The following is a 15,574-nucleotide window of genomic DNA, read 5'->3' on the forward strand; positions in this document are numbered from 1 at the left end:
CATCAGCTGGGCTGTACGATTAATCTTGCGCCTCTCCGAGTGATCTATTAATAAAATTTGGTTAATTGTCATTATATACAGTATAGACAGACTTACATATACACTATCTGCATATTGCAAAAGATTAAGACGTTTTCAACAGGGAATACCATTTGTCAATTTTTGGAATTCATCGTACCCCTTTGTATAGACACTTTCCATGGACTTCCTAATTAGGCCCCTCATGAAATGAGAGGCCTCTTTGTCTGACTTTGATGGGACAAATCTGGACCTTAATTTCTTGATTGTGGACTCTTTGAAGCACGGCAACCCACTTTCCAACATTGGAGTCACGCATCTGACAATAGTTTCCATGTAGGGTCTACATGCCAAATAACCCTTGACGCAAAGCTCCTCGAACCACCTGAAAGCTTGGGTGTTGTTTGAACCTCCTAACACCATGATCATTTCATGAGTTAGCTTAAACGGCGCAACCTCAAACTTCACACCACCAGGAACGATATCAAAACAAAATCCAAAATCGATATGTAAAATGTGACCCTGGTCATCGTACATTATGTTACCATTATGACGGTCCTTGAACTGTAAAAGATATGAAATAATTGAGTATGCAGCTAAAGATTTGATCAAGTTATTTCTTGCTCTTTGAAACTCTATAGAGTTCTCGGGACCAAATTTCGTTGTAAAATATTCATATAAACCATTGACTGCTTCCCTACCTAGCATATCACGACTAATGGAATTAGGCAAAACGTCTATAACACCACAACCAGGGGCAGTTGCAGTGACCCGATAAGGGAACACATACAAGTCGAGACCAGCAGATGTCCAAATAGTTCTGAATACGGATATTAATTGCAACGCCAACACGTCTTGACGACAATCATCGCCAACTTTAAATATCGCACTTTGCCACTTCTCAATCGAAGTAGTGCTAGTTTTCCCGTGATCATCTATTTCCTGTACTTCTTTCTTTATCTTAAACGTAGCCATAAAGGGGGCCTTTGCATGGGACTGCAATGGCTTTCCTGACTTTCTGTTTATATCTATGACGACCCCGTCTGGATTACTTGGCAAGTAGACATCCGGAAGAACTTGAATGTCTGCCATTTCTTGATCAATTTTTATTTTCTTTTCAGCTTTCGTTTTCTTGATATAAGGTTTCAACTTTCCTGAAATACTAGTGACTTCGTTGAAAAAACCAAACTCCTTTTCATAAAAGTCATAATCCTCTCGACTGAATGATTTTATCATCTTGGCTTGTATTCTGTCTAAGGTTGGCTTCAAAGAATCAGGTTCGGTTGAGTCTTCATCTTTATAGCTATTTGCCATCATATTCCATATAATCTGGTGTGCAAATAATTGTGAAACTTTAGCAGTTTCGATAATAAACCTTTCCACATTACCTTTGACGTCAAATCTCAAGCTTTGAACGATTTGGGGAACGTAAAAAAACACCAAGTTCACATCGTGGCTCTCCAATGATCTCATCGTATACTGCAAAACGTATGGGTTACTTTCAAATGGAGGTAAAAATAATGTGATGCAATCGATTGGAGACAACAGTGCCCAGAATAGTAAATGATAAGAAGGCATGCGTGTGCCAGCATTGATACCTATGAAATATTGGACAGCATCAGGGTAAAAAATTGCTGGAAGTGGATTTGCAGCTATGAGAGATTGTAATAACTCATCTAAATTCTTGATTTTATATCTTGAAGCTAAGTTGATAGCTAATATAGGGTCATAGGAATATGCATTTTTTATGTGACTGCCACTGACACCACCTTTCGCAAAAGTTCCTCTGGTATCTTGTGGATTCAATGAATCTAGCCAAACTGAAATCTTTGAAATTTCGTCGTCAAGGAAAAGTAATATAATGCTCTTCTTCCCTTCGAGTTCGGTTGACTTACCACTAGAAATATGAGTCATTAATCTCGCAACCTCCTTTAATAAACCTAAGTCAGCTCTCATTTTAAGAACATTTGAACCATAAGGGTAACTTGCTCTGAGCCTAAACCAACTTAAAGTTCCATCAAGAATTAGGGAGGTGAGGCTAGTTACACTTCTTGACCCGAGCTTTGTATGATAATTCAAAACATCGAATGCAAATCTAATTAATTCAAACCTCCCTGACCTCGAAAAAGGGTGTAAGCTGGCATTAGGTAAATTCGCCAACCCAATTTCGACAAACCGTGTAAAAAGTTTCAAAAGGTGATCAGATTGATTTAACGAAGCCTCAAAATTGGATGCAAATAACTTAATGATTTGCAAATGTGGATCGAATGCCGAACTTGCCACATGTGAAAGCATTATAATTCTCTTGTGATCACTTGGAGCATATTCCATTTTAGAAAATTCTGGATATTCATTATCATACTCGTCAGAAAACAAACCCACCCTTGTTTCTATTGAGGATTCCCATTTTTTAGCAATTTCCGAAAGTAAAAGTACCGAAAGGTCGGGCCTATCTTTCATTACCGCAAACCAAATATCGACTGCCGCATTCATAATTGGAGATTCAAAAATCACAAAAGGTATGTCAACAAGATATCTTATTAATGAGGCCGTGTTGTCATCAGATAATAATGTTAAGCTGGCAATTTCAGTCAAAAGATCAGTGATTCGTTCAGTATCAGCTGACTTATTTTCTTTGTTATCCTTCTTCAATCGAAGTATCTTTTTCTTTATTTCACTGAAAGCTTTATCAACATCGTCAATAGAACGCAATGGAATCCGATCCATCAAGTCGTTAACAAAATTTGTCCTCCAGCTTAATTGAGAAACAAAAACAGGCAATGTGTTGACTTCTTTGTTCGGCATCTTGGGAATGGATGACAACTCTCTATCATTAGCCAAAACGCTTCCTGACATTTCAATTGCAAAAGAAACACCGAACTGAATTTTATTATTGCTCTGAAAGCGATCCATATCAGACACATACGACAGGATCAAACTTTTGATATCAACATTACACTTTAACAACACTAGCGTAACCCAATTCTTACACTTCTCATAAAATCTATTGAAAGTTTCCGTCCTCCATGTATAAGAATCAGATAAAAGAAGATGAATGCCTGTTTTGTTAGCACGGTAAGAAGTCGTCGGCTCATATTGATTTTCATCGGCGTCAATGATACTATCAAACAATAAAGTCAATAAATCAAAAAGGGCAAATAAACTTTTATGGTGACAAAGGGAAGAGGGAATCTTGTTGATCAAAAGATCGCAACATTGTAATGCAGTATCTTGAAGGTCTTCTAACCTATGACAACAAAGCGCCAACATGTTTGTAAGCTGTTCAGCAATTCTGTCGGCACTGAATTGTTTATTAGCACCGCAACTAATTAAATAAATGTAGTCCTTGACAATCTTGAATGCGATATAAGCAATGTACTTTTCCACTCCCGTTGTCTTAACAGAAGGATCTGAATAATAATAAAGTATCTTAGAACAGTCTCCGGACTTTACTCTTAACGACTCAACAAAAACAGTTGCCGACAAGAACATTAATTTTGGATAAGACATCGTTCTGTGAATTTCAAAGATACTACCGATTATGTTTCTATGATGCTTTACATTATGATTAGACGAACCTCTTCTCAAAACAGTATTCAATTCTAAGGAGGTTTCTGTTCGATCCCATGACAATTCGCTCGCCAAAGGAGGACTATTATACGCAATTCTTTCAAGCTCTTTAATATATGGTTGAGCAATTTTAGAATCATTAGAGTATCCATGAACAACCATATTAAACCAAATATTTCTAAACAAATTGATGGTCGTAGTGTCTTTAATTTCTAATGGCTCATCTCCTTTTTGAACGTCAGGAAGTAACTCTGCTAATGGTTTAATATATATTGCAATTTTTGTGGCAACCTCGCTGATCTCATCATGGGACCTATGATGTTCAAGTTCTTCAACATCTCCCTTGCTTATAATTGATTGCAAAATTTCACGAAGGTAGGCAAAATATAATGGGTTATCTTTCGTCAATTTTTTTGAAAGATCCGCTCTTGCATTTATAAGACTCTCTACAAGTGATTTCTTTTTTGCTGCTAGAGCATCGAGTGATAACCTATTCAACAACTTCAGAAGAATAATGAATTCCCTTTCCGGAAGGAATGGTGCGCACGAAGTTAAACCTCTTAAAAGAAGCTTACCAATTGCCGTATCCAATCTAACAGCTTTCTGAGATAAGATAGTTACTGACAATGTAGTTACTGTTTCATCAGAACATGCCTGCGATATTTCGATTATACCTGTGATAGCATTCTCACAAACAGACTTATAGTCAAGATCGTCATAATCGATCAGTTTCTGCGCACTAGGAGCTCCGGACCTAGCTGATTGAGAAGAAACGTTTCTAGAGCCGTTAACGTGCTGCTTCCAGGATAATGAATCAAGTCTTTTGACGCAATTGTTTCTCTTATGCGTGTTTCTAGAGTGTAGCTCAATCCCATCATTACTAACAAATAATAAATTTGTAAGTGAGTAGATTGTCGTAATCACAGCGTCCTGGGATAGCACTTTACTCGCTAAGCCCACACTTTTTGAAGCTTCTAAAGCATAACTGAACTTTGGATTGGCCGTCAATGAAGTATATGCTCTCGTTAATGGGGCGCCAAGCAGCTCATCTTTGTAAACAAGAAGGCAACCCATTTGAAGTGCGCTTAAGCCTAAATCGGGATCAAGCATCACCTCCCTGATTTCGAGGCAGTTCTTGAATATCCTCTGTGACGTTTTGATATCAATATTGTCAGTGAATGTCCCACAAGTTATTGCTTGTAAGTTGTAATGTTTTGCCAAGTACCCAAGTTTAAGTCTATGCAAATTGGAATAAATTATGTAAGATTCACCTCTATCCAAAAACAACATCTTCTGTATTGCCAAGCTTGATAACTGTTTTATCAATTCCATGTTATTAAGAGAGATGTCTAAGCCCTTAGAGGACTCATCGTCATATCTTTTAGAAACTGTCTTCAAAAGAAATTCTAATAAAGGCTCATCATAATTATCAAGAATTGAATTCATAATTGAGCATATTAGTTTGCTTAACGTTTCAATAAAGAGTATTGGAGAAAGCTCAACTTCCAGTCCCGACTCAATGAAGTGATGATACTCGTTATGCTTGAAAAAAGTGTTTGAATAATCTTCAAGATCATTATAAAATTCAAAATTATCGATGCAAGAGTCCAAGCCTGTGAATACTTTGAAAGTCTCAAATGAAACAGTCAAAAAGTTTGGTACCTTGTTCAAGCCTTCTAAAAAGCCCAAGAGCGTTAAGTAATGTGAATGAGAATAACTCGTCTTACCTTGAAAAAAGTTTCTATTAAAGCAACGAAAAATTTCTAGCGTATCATTGAGGAACAAACTATCAAAGCTCATCCCTATTTTAATAATAGCAGTCGATATTTTCTCGGCTAAGACAAACCATGGGGAAGAATTAATGAGCCTTTTTGTAATACCTTCAGATATTTTTTGATTTGGTAGGTCCAAGAAGTAGAATTTTAATTTTTCAAGAATATCTTTGCTTTGGCTTGCAAACTTCAATTCGTTATTAGTAGATTCACATAACGCTATTACTGTTTCAAATTCTTTAGATTCCATAACCGATGAAGTCTTTCCACCACTTGTACCTGATTTCGACGCGATGGACATTAAAGAAGAGAAAGAGGATATAAGTTCATGCCCATCTTCCTCCAGTAGTTTTGTGGGGGTGTTCTGTACAGACAATCCAGCTAACCTACTTAGAGCTTCTGCTCTAATGGTACCTCGACTAATACCAAAGAAGTCCATGACTACTTCTGTTAATTTATCTTACAATTACCTTAATAGTAGTAACTTGTTTCTAATTGAATTTATTGCTGGTTTCCGTCAAGAAACACGGCTAAATTGTGATTTCGAGAAAACATAACCTGCACATGCATTAAACGAATATTCTCCACCAAGAGAGAAACTTCTACCGAGCTACAAAAAGATGCCTAAATTATTAATATTAAAGCTAATATACAGATAAAAATCAACTTCAATGAAGATTTCGGTATTTCGAATATTTCTTCGCTTCAGTTGAAAACAAGTAAAAAGATCCAGACCTGATAGTTAAAAAGTCTTCAAGGATTGGCTAATCGAAAGCCAGCTACACTTATACTTTCACCATTAGGAAAGGTACCTCTAAGTGCTTTGAAAAATTAAGAGATGCTCTAGTATATGCAAATAAACCCTCAGTAAAAGTTTAAGTATAGGTCTCAATTAAGGTATCTCTCAAATTTCCAGAAATTGAATCTGGTTGAGCATCTTGTAATCTGAATATCGATTCAACAACAGATAATTCAGGTGCAGTTGTGTCTAATCCTGTGACGGCCACCCAATCATTTACCACCATGCCAGCACCTACTACCGAAGAACCTCTATTAACAGTTCCCGCAACTAACGGGACCTGAAGCAATGAGGATAATTCTTCTTGGTCCTGGATTGATGTTTGAGGATGGACCAATCCACCCTGATTTGATAAGGAGCAGTAGGAACCAACTAAGACGTTGCTAGCAATGGTTTGACGAAAAACTTCAACGCCCAATACGTCCGCGATTAATTCCTCTGTTTCTCTCTCAATATCTGGATGAACCAAAGCAACGTAGTCATTACAACAAATCACATTTCCAAGAGCAGATAATCTCTCCTCAACTCTTTGGATTTTGACAGTATCTGGTAAGGAGTTTCTCAAATGCATCAACTCTTGGTCCGTTGTCTGTGTTGGAACCAACAAGCCTCGTCTATTACCAGCACACATCCGTCCAACAATACGAGTACCAGCAATAGTCGTATGAACAATAGGTATAACATCACCGAGTTCTGCTTCAAATGCTGAGTAAAAATTCTCCGAGCCACCAACCGCAACTAAACAATATGAGTTTGTTAGTTTGGAGAAGACTCCAACTTCATTAGAGTTTTCAAACTGAGTTCTACTAGCCATTTCTGATTTTTCCTTTTAGGTTCTCAAAATCAATTGTGTATATGTTTAATGAGAGGGCAAAACCTGAGATGAGTCAAAAAGTTTTCAGTGATGAGCGCATCACGTGATAGATGATATTAGTTGCAAACTCTCACCCTAAGTTCGTGAATCAATTTATAGGAAGTGCTGAGAACCATAACACTCCTTTCGATTCGTGATTAAAAGAAGCTCTACAGTATTCTGTTCATGTTATATTGGGAAAGATAAATCCATTAAACATATTCGAAATTGATTATTTAAAGTGATACATGAAGAACTATATACAGAGAAGTGATAGATGGGATCTGCTCAATCCACTGGATCAGCGTCAAGACTATCATCATCCTCTTCACTATCCTTCCAATCTTCAACGTCCACATCTGCCATATCAACATCATCTGATTCGTGGTTTGGAATTACTTCTAATCCCTTAGGTCCAATCGTTACTCTTGCCGTCTCTTTATCTCTTACTTTTCCTTTCAACAAAAGCACTGCCAAACGGTTCAACAATTCATTTTGAATAAGACGGTTCAAAGGCCTTGCACCCAAATCGCTGGAGTAACCGTTTTTACACAAGTAGTCAAGAGCAGCGTCATCGACATCCAATTTGAGACTCTTACCATTAGCTGCAAACCGCTTTTGTATTTCTTGTAACCTGATTTTAACAATCTTAGCAATTGCCTTCTTTGACAACCTGTTGAAAACAACAATACTTGATATTCTGTTCAAGAATTCCGGTCTAAAATGAGCCTTGACTGAAGTCATGACAAGATCTTTGACTTCATTGTCAATCTTGTTATTCTTTGACGCATTGATATACTCGGCACCCAAGTTTGAAGTCATGATGATGATACAGTTGGAACAATTGACTAACTTACCTTGCGAAGAGGTGACTCTACCATCGTCCAAAATCTGCAATAAAATTGTTAACACTTCTGGTGCTGCTTTCTCGACTTCGTCGAACAAAATGACGGAATATGGACGTCTTAATAAAGCTTCAGTCAATATACCACCCTCTTCGTAACCAACATAACCTGGAGCAGCACCTAACAACTTTGAAGCAGACCATTTATCGGTAAGTTCTGAACAATCAATTCTGATCATAGCCCTTTCATCAGCGAAAAGGAATCCAGCAACTTTTTTGGCCAATTCAGTTTTTCCTGAACCAGACAAACCTAAGAATAAGAATGAAGCTGGTTGGTTTGGATTGGCTAAACCTGATCTATTCAATCTGACGGCATTAGCAACAGCTTTAACAGCTTCACTTTGTCCAACGACTGCTGAAGACAATTCCTTCTCCATAGTGATCAATTTAGCATTTTCGGCTTGGGTTAATTTATTCACTGGAATACCAGTCAACCTTGCAGCCGTTTCGGCAACTTGTTCGGAGCTAACAACATTTCTAAGCATAGCCGTTGGTCCTGCTTGCCTTTCTTCTTCAGCGACCTTTACTTCCAATTCTTCAATCTGCTTAGCAACATTTGGAATTGCAAAATATCTCAAATCTGCTGCTGTAGCAGTGTCATGTCTTCTCTCAGCATCCTGCGCCTTTATTTCTAATTCATCTAATTTACGCTTTGCGGCAATTAACTCGTCATGGCCTGCCCTCTCTTGGTTGAATCTTTCTCTCAAAGGACCAAGCAGTTCTTCTAATTCAGCCTGCTTTTTCTTTGCTAACTCCAAACGCCCTTTAGAATCAGCATCGGCCTCCACATCTCTCTCCAATGCATTTATCTCAACTTCAACCAAATGCAACAGCCTTTCTAAATTATCCAATTCTTCTGGTTTAGAGTCTCTTGCAACAGCAACAGTGGCAGCGGTCTCATCAATCAAATCAACAGCCGAATCAGGTAAGCTTCTATAGGTAAGGTATCTTGAGGCTAAATGAGCTGCCGTAACCAAGGCACTGTCTAAAATACGGACTCCATGATGAATCTCATACCTCGGCTGCAAACCTCTCAAGATTGCAACAGTTTCTGACTCTGTAGCTGCGGGAACATCAATCTTCTGGAATCTCCTTTCAAAGGCACCATCTTTTGCAATAAATTTACGGTATTCAGAAAAGGTGGTAGCCCCTATACAATGCAAAGTTCCTCTTGCAAGCATTGGTTTCAACAAATTGGCAGCATCACTTTTACCGTCACCCATTAACATGTGAATTTCATCGATAAACAAAATTATCATCTCGTGTGATTTCTCAATTTCATTCAAGACGCCTTTTATTCTTTCTTCAAATTCACCCTTGTATTTTGCACCTGCTGTTAAAGCACCCAAATCCAAAGCAAATAATCTAGAGTTAGCTAAAACATTAGGAACATCTCCATCGATAATTCTTTGGGCAACTCCTTCAACAATAGATGTTTTACCGACACCAGCTTCACCAATTAAAACCGAATTTGATTTTGTTCTTCTGGCCAAGACTCTAATGACTCTTCTGATTTCTTCCTCCCTACCGATAACAGGATCAATTCTACCCTCTCTCGCCTTCTCAGTCAAATCCTCGCAATACTTGTTCAAGAATTCATACGAAGATGACGAGTCCGCTTGCCTTGAGTCAATTCTTTGGCTTCCTCTTAGTTCAATGGCTTGAGTCTTTATGGCATCAACATTGATACCAGCCTCCTTGAAGATATCCTTTATAGATGAATCTTCAAGCAAAGCCAACAAGATATGATCTTGTGCCACATAATTATCCTTTTGCTGGGCCTTGATCTTGTTTGCTCTTGTCAAAACTTGACCGGCTGCATAACTAGGTCTGATCTCGTCAGGGGCAGGTGTTTGTGATGGTAACCTGACCAAATGCTTATTCACTATCCTTTCAAAAGCGGGCCATTCAAATCTTCCTTTCTCGATCAATGTCTTCAAGTAAGGTATTGAACTTTCCTCATCATCCGTAGGTACCATCGCTGCCAAAAAGTGCAATGGTAAGATTTGAGAGTGTGCATTGTCCTTTGCTAATTGTGTAGCATTGGATATAATCTTCAATGCATTGTCCGTGAATTGTGTTTCATCCATCTTGACTATTATCTTTTAATTAGGATTATTAAATGTTGCTTTGAATGAAAATCTAACTAGCCGTTTACTGCGTTAATATATGTGCTCCCAAAGGCCATGCAATTTCCTATTTTATACCATTTTGGCTTCTTTGAATATCTCGAATAATCTAGAATGACCGAGACCCTTCCCGCATTAAGGATAATTTTGCTGCGAAATTTCCGGCCACTAAGGAAAGGATCAATGCAGAGGAAACGAGGCGAAAGTAAGCTTGGCTAAGAGCAGACTTAGGAATGTGATGAGCACTTGAGGCATAGATTTAATTTGACTGGCTGGCAACCATGATGAAAAGAGAAAGATAGCTGTAATAAGAAAGATTTATGGTAGTCATATCATCAGATCCAAGTCCGGAAAGTCATTTAATTACAAAAGATTAAATGAGGAAGTAAAGGATAAGCAAGTGAGAAAGACGGAACTAGGGGATTCAGATATCCTGACCAATAAGTGGCCCTGGAGGGAACAGGGTGATGTTTTCGGACGTGTAAGCTTCCATCACGGCGACTACGGAAGACGCCTGCACATAACCGTCCGAGTGATTTAGACTGGGGAACTACAAGATCCGATAGCAGGGGAGAGTGACTTTTATAATTCTACCTTATACATAGAGTTAATTATATGATTGGTTAACCGTAGCGCTGTTGATAATTCTGTTGCGGTTGATACAGTGGCTGAGAGAATTGAGGCTGCCCAAAACCCGTAAATTGATTCTGTTGAAATGGTTGTTGAAAACCGGTCTGCTGGGTCAGAATTCCTGTCTGCTGAGGTTGGAACGCTGTTGGCTGTTGTTGTTGTTGTTGTTGTTGTTGCTGCTGCTGCTGCTGGGCAAATCCCATTTGCTGGAATCCCGTCTGCTGTGGGGTCTGCTGTGGCTGTTGGGAGCTAAATCCAGTGGGTTGGTTGTATAATGATAGTATATTTTGCTTGTTTGTCTGTTGGGCTATCAATTGAGGGTTCGTTTGCTGATATAAAAGTTGTTGATGTTGGGGGTTATTTGGATCCAAATACTGCTGACCGTTCGAATCAATGTAGGAAATCTGACCAGTAACCGGGTCAGTGTACTGGTAAATTTGTGGTTGGGCCGCACTTTGACCAGTAGGTTGACTGCTTGTAGAAGCGCTTCCGTTGGCCCACCAATCATCAGCTTGAGTAGTGGGTTGAAATGAAGAATTCGAGCTTTGCGTTTGAGAGAGAGGTGGACGTCTTGGTAAATCAGGAGGAATTTCCTGCTCCTGTGGATTTATCTTCGAGTCTTGTTCTAAGATATCAAGAGCAAAGTCAATGTTACCATTACTTAAAAGCAAGCTTTCCAACACTGCATCACGATTTGAATATCCAAAATTCATAATTTTAGCTAACTGAGGCTGGTACTGAGTATTCTCAAAAGTAGTGAGCTTCCTGTGGGATAGTCTCGGAGCTGTTTTGCTTAGTACTGAAGCCAGCCTCAGCCGTGGCCCGCTTCTATTTGAGTTAGATCTAGATCTAGAGGCAACATGTCCGTCACTGTCATTAGAATACCTGCTATAGTTATCATCATGATCATCATCGTTTCTGAATTTTCTTAAAATGTATTTCTCTCTGAAATAATCCTCTAGAGGTCCGTCGTCGTCATCATCCTGTGGGCACGGTACCTTTTTAGCGTTCCATTTTCTTCTAGCCCTCTTATTACCGATCCTTCTCAAATTTTCTATCTCTTCCTCATTCCAGGGATCTAGCGTTAAAGACTTCACTTTAGAAATCTTGGAAGGGCCCAAGATTCTTCTGTGAATGGATGCACATCTTCCACAGAGAAAGATGCCAAGGTTATAGGATGCCCATGTCGGATAAGGCGATCCACATTCGCCACACTTGTTGTCATTGACTCTGCTATTAACTAGGTCAATGAGCTGCCTCTCAAAGTCCTTTTGTTGCTTTCTGATTGCCATATTGCGTTGCCAAGGTGTTTAATGAAAAAAAAGATAACTTGAAAGAGTATCTAAATTACCGGCTTAAGTGGGACTAGCGCGATTTCACTTGGGGTACGACCTTCGTGCTAAGGGTTCCTGACAAATGTAAAATCTTCTCTATGCACTTCACTAGCAAGAATAGAAAGAATAGCTTATACGTAAGAAATAACTTATGGTATGCAATTAGGTGATATATTGGTCTAGTAGTGCTCTATAGTTTGATATATACTATATCTTGAATGGAATTGACGTGAACATCTTTTTATGGTTCAAATGATATACTATTAATTCATTGACAGTGACTCTAACATCTCTGAGGTCCAAGGTCAAGTGTTTGAGGGAATCCACGAGTTGCAGAAACTCCGAATTAGTCAATTTGACGAAGGGGGACTCTGCGACTTTGATCGAAATGTGGAAGTTAGGCTCCAACGACGAGCATCGGGTGAGGTCAAGTAGTTCAACATTCTCTTGCACGAGAGAAGTAAGGTCAGAGAAAAATCTCTTGGAATAAGTAGACTTTTGGTCCAAAGTTAAAGCCAAAAACAACTTATTTGATGTATTACTCTTGAATAACAGAAGGTGCGAAGTAACACCCAAATTAATGAACTTTTTAGGTTTTAGCACTCCATCAGCGTTATTTCTATGAAGCAACTGATTAAGCCTTTGAACTCTACGAGCTTCTTCTTGTGTTACCTTAGTTAATCTACTATTGATCGCCATATTCGAAATGCCTTGCGATAAGTTCTCCGTAAGCTGGTCAATTTGATGACTTTTACCCACAATATTTGGATATATGCTAATATGATGTTTCATGTCACCATTTTTTATACCTCCCCAATTGAAATGCTTAAGATTAGATATATTTGCTTTGTTTAATTGTGAAATCGCTTTCGTAGCGGCTGAATCAAGCTTTTTTAAAGTTTGCATGGAAGGAAACCATGGTAAATACAAAAAACAACTAGACATACTCATTTGATTCAGATAGTTCTGCAGATATATGTTAAGCCTTTCTAAAGTGTAACTATCAGGATCCAGAAAGCTATTTGCTCGAGTTTCACTTAGTTGTTTCTTGTAAGGAATGTCTGATGATCTTCGAACTTCAGTTATTTCACGTTCTTCACTTTGCGCACTATCTTTCGGTTGCAGTTTCTCAGTAAGATTCGCTTCCTTGGTTAACTCTTCTTCTTCGTATTCTTCGTCTGAAAGATATCCACACAAAGAATCCATCTATGTAAGACGGAAGGCCAATGAAACTAAAACAAGTTTTATTGAGATGAAGCGATCTTGAGTCTCTGTCAAAATAGATGTATCCTGCATGTAATTTAACTTCGATGAGAACAAATTTTCCCCACTATTCGTTGCTGGTACCCTATGACTCACGGGAATACAACTGTGCAAGTCACTTCAGTGATCTACTAGCTAGCACTTGACAAAAAGTTATAAATTGAGTCGAATATATTCTCAAGTCAAATATATGAAATCAAGGGATTTAGCGATTTGAATAAAAAAGAAAAAGAAGTAGAAAATTTTTTCAGTTCGACAATCTAAAATCAAAGCGCTGAGCTTGTTTCTTGAATTTTTACTAACTAAGACGTTAAGCTATACTCTTCTCTTTTGGATCCAGTAAGCTATGTCAATGTTGAATCGATTGCGGAGACTGTTGAAAATTGACATGCCATCCAAATCGTCATTGAAAGAAAAACAGATTGGTAATCAAAAGTCTGACCATGAAACGGAAAAGGACGAATATGACGAGACTATACCTACACCAAAGGAGATTTACAATTTAAAGCTCACTGTTATCGCAATAACTGCATCAGCAGCAGCAGTAATCATTGGGTACGATGCTGGATTTATAGGTGGAACAGTTTCATTAGAATCTTTCTCATCCGAATTTGGGCTTGACAAGATGACTGAAGCTGCCAGTGCAGAAGTAAGCTCCAATGTCGTATCCCTATTCCAAGCAGGTGCATTTTTTGGTTCTCTTATATTTTATCCAGTCGCAGAGACTCTTGGAAGAAAAATTGTCCTAATCCTTTCAGGAATTTTATTAACAGTTGGAGCAGGAATATCGTTGGCTGCTAAAGAAAGTACTGGATTGGGACCAATATACGCAAGCAGGGTTATCACGGGTCTTGGTATAGGCGGATGTTCTGGAATTTCTCCGATTTATGTGTCCGAGATAAGCCCAGCAGCTGTGAGAGGAATGTTGACGGGTACATTTGAAGCAAGCTGGCAGGTCGGAGGAATAATTGGCTACTGGATAAACTATGGAGTGTTGCAAAACATCCCAAGCTCTCGGAAACAATGGTTAATACCTTTCGCGACTCAATTAATACCGTCAGGGCTTTTTTTTATTGGTACCTTTTTTATACCTGAGTCTCCCAGATTTTTCGTAAACAAAGGCAAAATTGAAGCAGCTTCGAAAAATTTAGCATATTTAAGGAACTTACCGGATAACCATCCCTATTTGATACATGAGCTTGATAATATACTTAAGGATCACGAAATCAAGACTTCTAAGTTAGGAAGAGGGTTTTTGGCACCTATACGAAAATTATTCAGCAATAAGAAATTGGTCTACAGACTTTTTTTATCGACATCGTTGTTTCCAATGCAAAACGGTTTTGGTATCAATGCTGTAACGTACTATTCACCTACTGTATTTAAATCATTCGGAATTAGTGGTTCGAATGCGGGTTTGCTCTCAACTGGCATCTTCGGTATCATAAAAGGTGCAGCTTCTTTATTCTGGTTGTTTTTTATTGTTGAAAATATGGGTCGACGCAAAGCATTGATTTGGTTTGCATTCCCCTGTTCAATTTGCATGTGGTATATTGGAGCATATATCAAGATTTCAAATCCTAGCAAAAGATTAGCTGAGGGCGATACAAGGCAGGATGCAGGGGCGAAAGCTGCCCAAGCTTTGTTGTACATATGGTCATTTACTTACGGATGCTCGTGGAATGGAACCCCATGGGTCATTAATTCAGAGATCTTTTCTCAGGAAATCAGAACCGCAACTCAGGCTATAAACTCATCGTCAAACTGGTTCTGGGCTTTTGTTATGGGAAGATGGACAGGACAAGCTCTAGATGCGATTGGCTACAAATTATATTTCATATTTGCAACTGTGATTCTTGTATTTGCAGGTGTTGTCTTTTTGCTTTATCCTGAGACAAAAGGCGTTCCATTAGAGGCTGTTGATTATCTTTTTGAAGTTCCTGCCTGGAGAGCTAGGGATCACGCGATGGAGAAGTTTGAGGTAGAATATGAGCTTGGATACTTCGATGATTCCATAGAAAGATCACCCTCAGTTGAGGTAGTCAACAACAATGCATCTGCATTAGACGATCTGGCCAAGCTAGCTCTAGACACTGGTGTCAAGGATACCGATAATGGTGAAGTTTCAAGTAGATAATCCTGTAAATACACTTAAATTCTTAGAATTCATTCAGATACATTCACAAAACATATACATACATATATACCTGAGCATAATATATCTATATAAACATGGTTTTTCGCGATCTCGAAATAGTTTTTTTTTGCAGCAAAACTATATAGAGAACAATGGTAAGTATCA

The 15,574-nt window shown here is 38.5% G+C and overlaps 6 protein-coding genes across 6 annotated transcripts; 1 reads left to right on the top strand and 5 right to left on the bottom strand.

Annotated features, from left to right (window-relative positions):
• Positions 1-135: 135 nt before the first annotated feature.
• On the bottom strand, positions 136-5,799 carry STT4 (1-phosphatidylinositol 4-kinase; the record flags this gene model as incomplete). Its single annotated transcript, XM_062951888.1, has 1 exon — positions 136-5,799. The coding sequence occupies one exon, from the start codon at positions 5,797-5,799 to the stop codon at positions 136-138; it is 5,664 nt and encodes a 1,887-aa protein (XP_062808846.1).
• A 436-nt stretch (positions 5,800-6,235) lies between these two features.
• PRCAT00002060001 (translation initiation factor 6) lies at positions 6,236-6,973 on the bottom strand (the record flags this gene model as incomplete). The annotated part of the gene is made up of 1 exon (XM_062951889.1): positions 6,236-6,973. One exon carries the CDS (start codon positions 6,971-6,973, stop codon positions 6,236-6,238), a length of 738 nt encoding a protein of 245 aa, XP_062808847.1.
• Positions 6,974-7,300: 327 nt separating this feature from the next.
• On the bottom strand, positions 7,301-10,006 carry HSP104 (chaperone ATPase; the record flags this gene model as incomplete). Its single annotated transcript, XM_062951890.1, has 1 exon — positions 7,301-10,006. The coding sequence occupies one exon, from the start codon at positions 10,004-10,006 to the stop codon at positions 7,301-7,303; it is 2,706 nt and encodes a 901-aa protein (XP_062808848.1).
• Positions 10,007-10,668: 662 nt separating this feature from the next.
• On the bottom strand, positions 10,669-11,967 carry PRCAT00002062001 (uncharacterized protein; the record flags this gene model as incomplete). The annotated part of the gene is made up of 1 exon (XM_062951891.1): positions 10,669-11,967. The coding sequence occupies one exon, from the start codon at positions 11,965-11,967 to the stop codon at positions 10,669-10,671; it is 1,299 nt and encodes a 432-aa protein (XP_062808849.1).
• Positions 11,968-12,216: 249 nt separating this feature from the next.
• Positions 12,217-13,215, bottom strand: PRCAT00002063001 (uncharacterized protein; the record flags this gene model as incomplete). Its single annotated transcript, XM_062951892.1, has 1 exon — positions 12,217-13,215. One exon carries the CDS (start codon positions 13,213-13,215, stop codon positions 12,217-12,219), a length of 999 nt encoding a protein of 332 aa, XP_062808850.1.
• A 403-nt stretch (positions 13,216-13,618) lies between these two features.
• On the top strand, positions 13,619-15,409 carry HGT16 (Hgt16p; the record flags this gene model as incomplete). Its single annotated transcript, XM_062951893.1, has 1 exon — positions 13,619-15,409. One exon carries the CDS (start codon positions 13,619-13,621, stop codon positions 15,407-15,409), a length of 1,791 nt encoding a protein of 596 aa, XP_062808851.1.
• Positions 15,410-15,574: the final 165 nt, after the last annotated feature.

The sequence above is a fragment of the Priceomyces carsonii genome, assembly GCF_900007245.1.
Source record: "Priceomyces carsonii strain CBS4050 genome assembly, scaffold: Debaryomyces_carsonii_scaffold_2, whole genome shotgun sequence".
NCBI classification, from domain to species: Eukaryota; Fungi; Ascomycota; class Pichiomycetes; order Serinales; family Debaryomycetaceae; genus Priceomyces; species Priceomyces carsonii.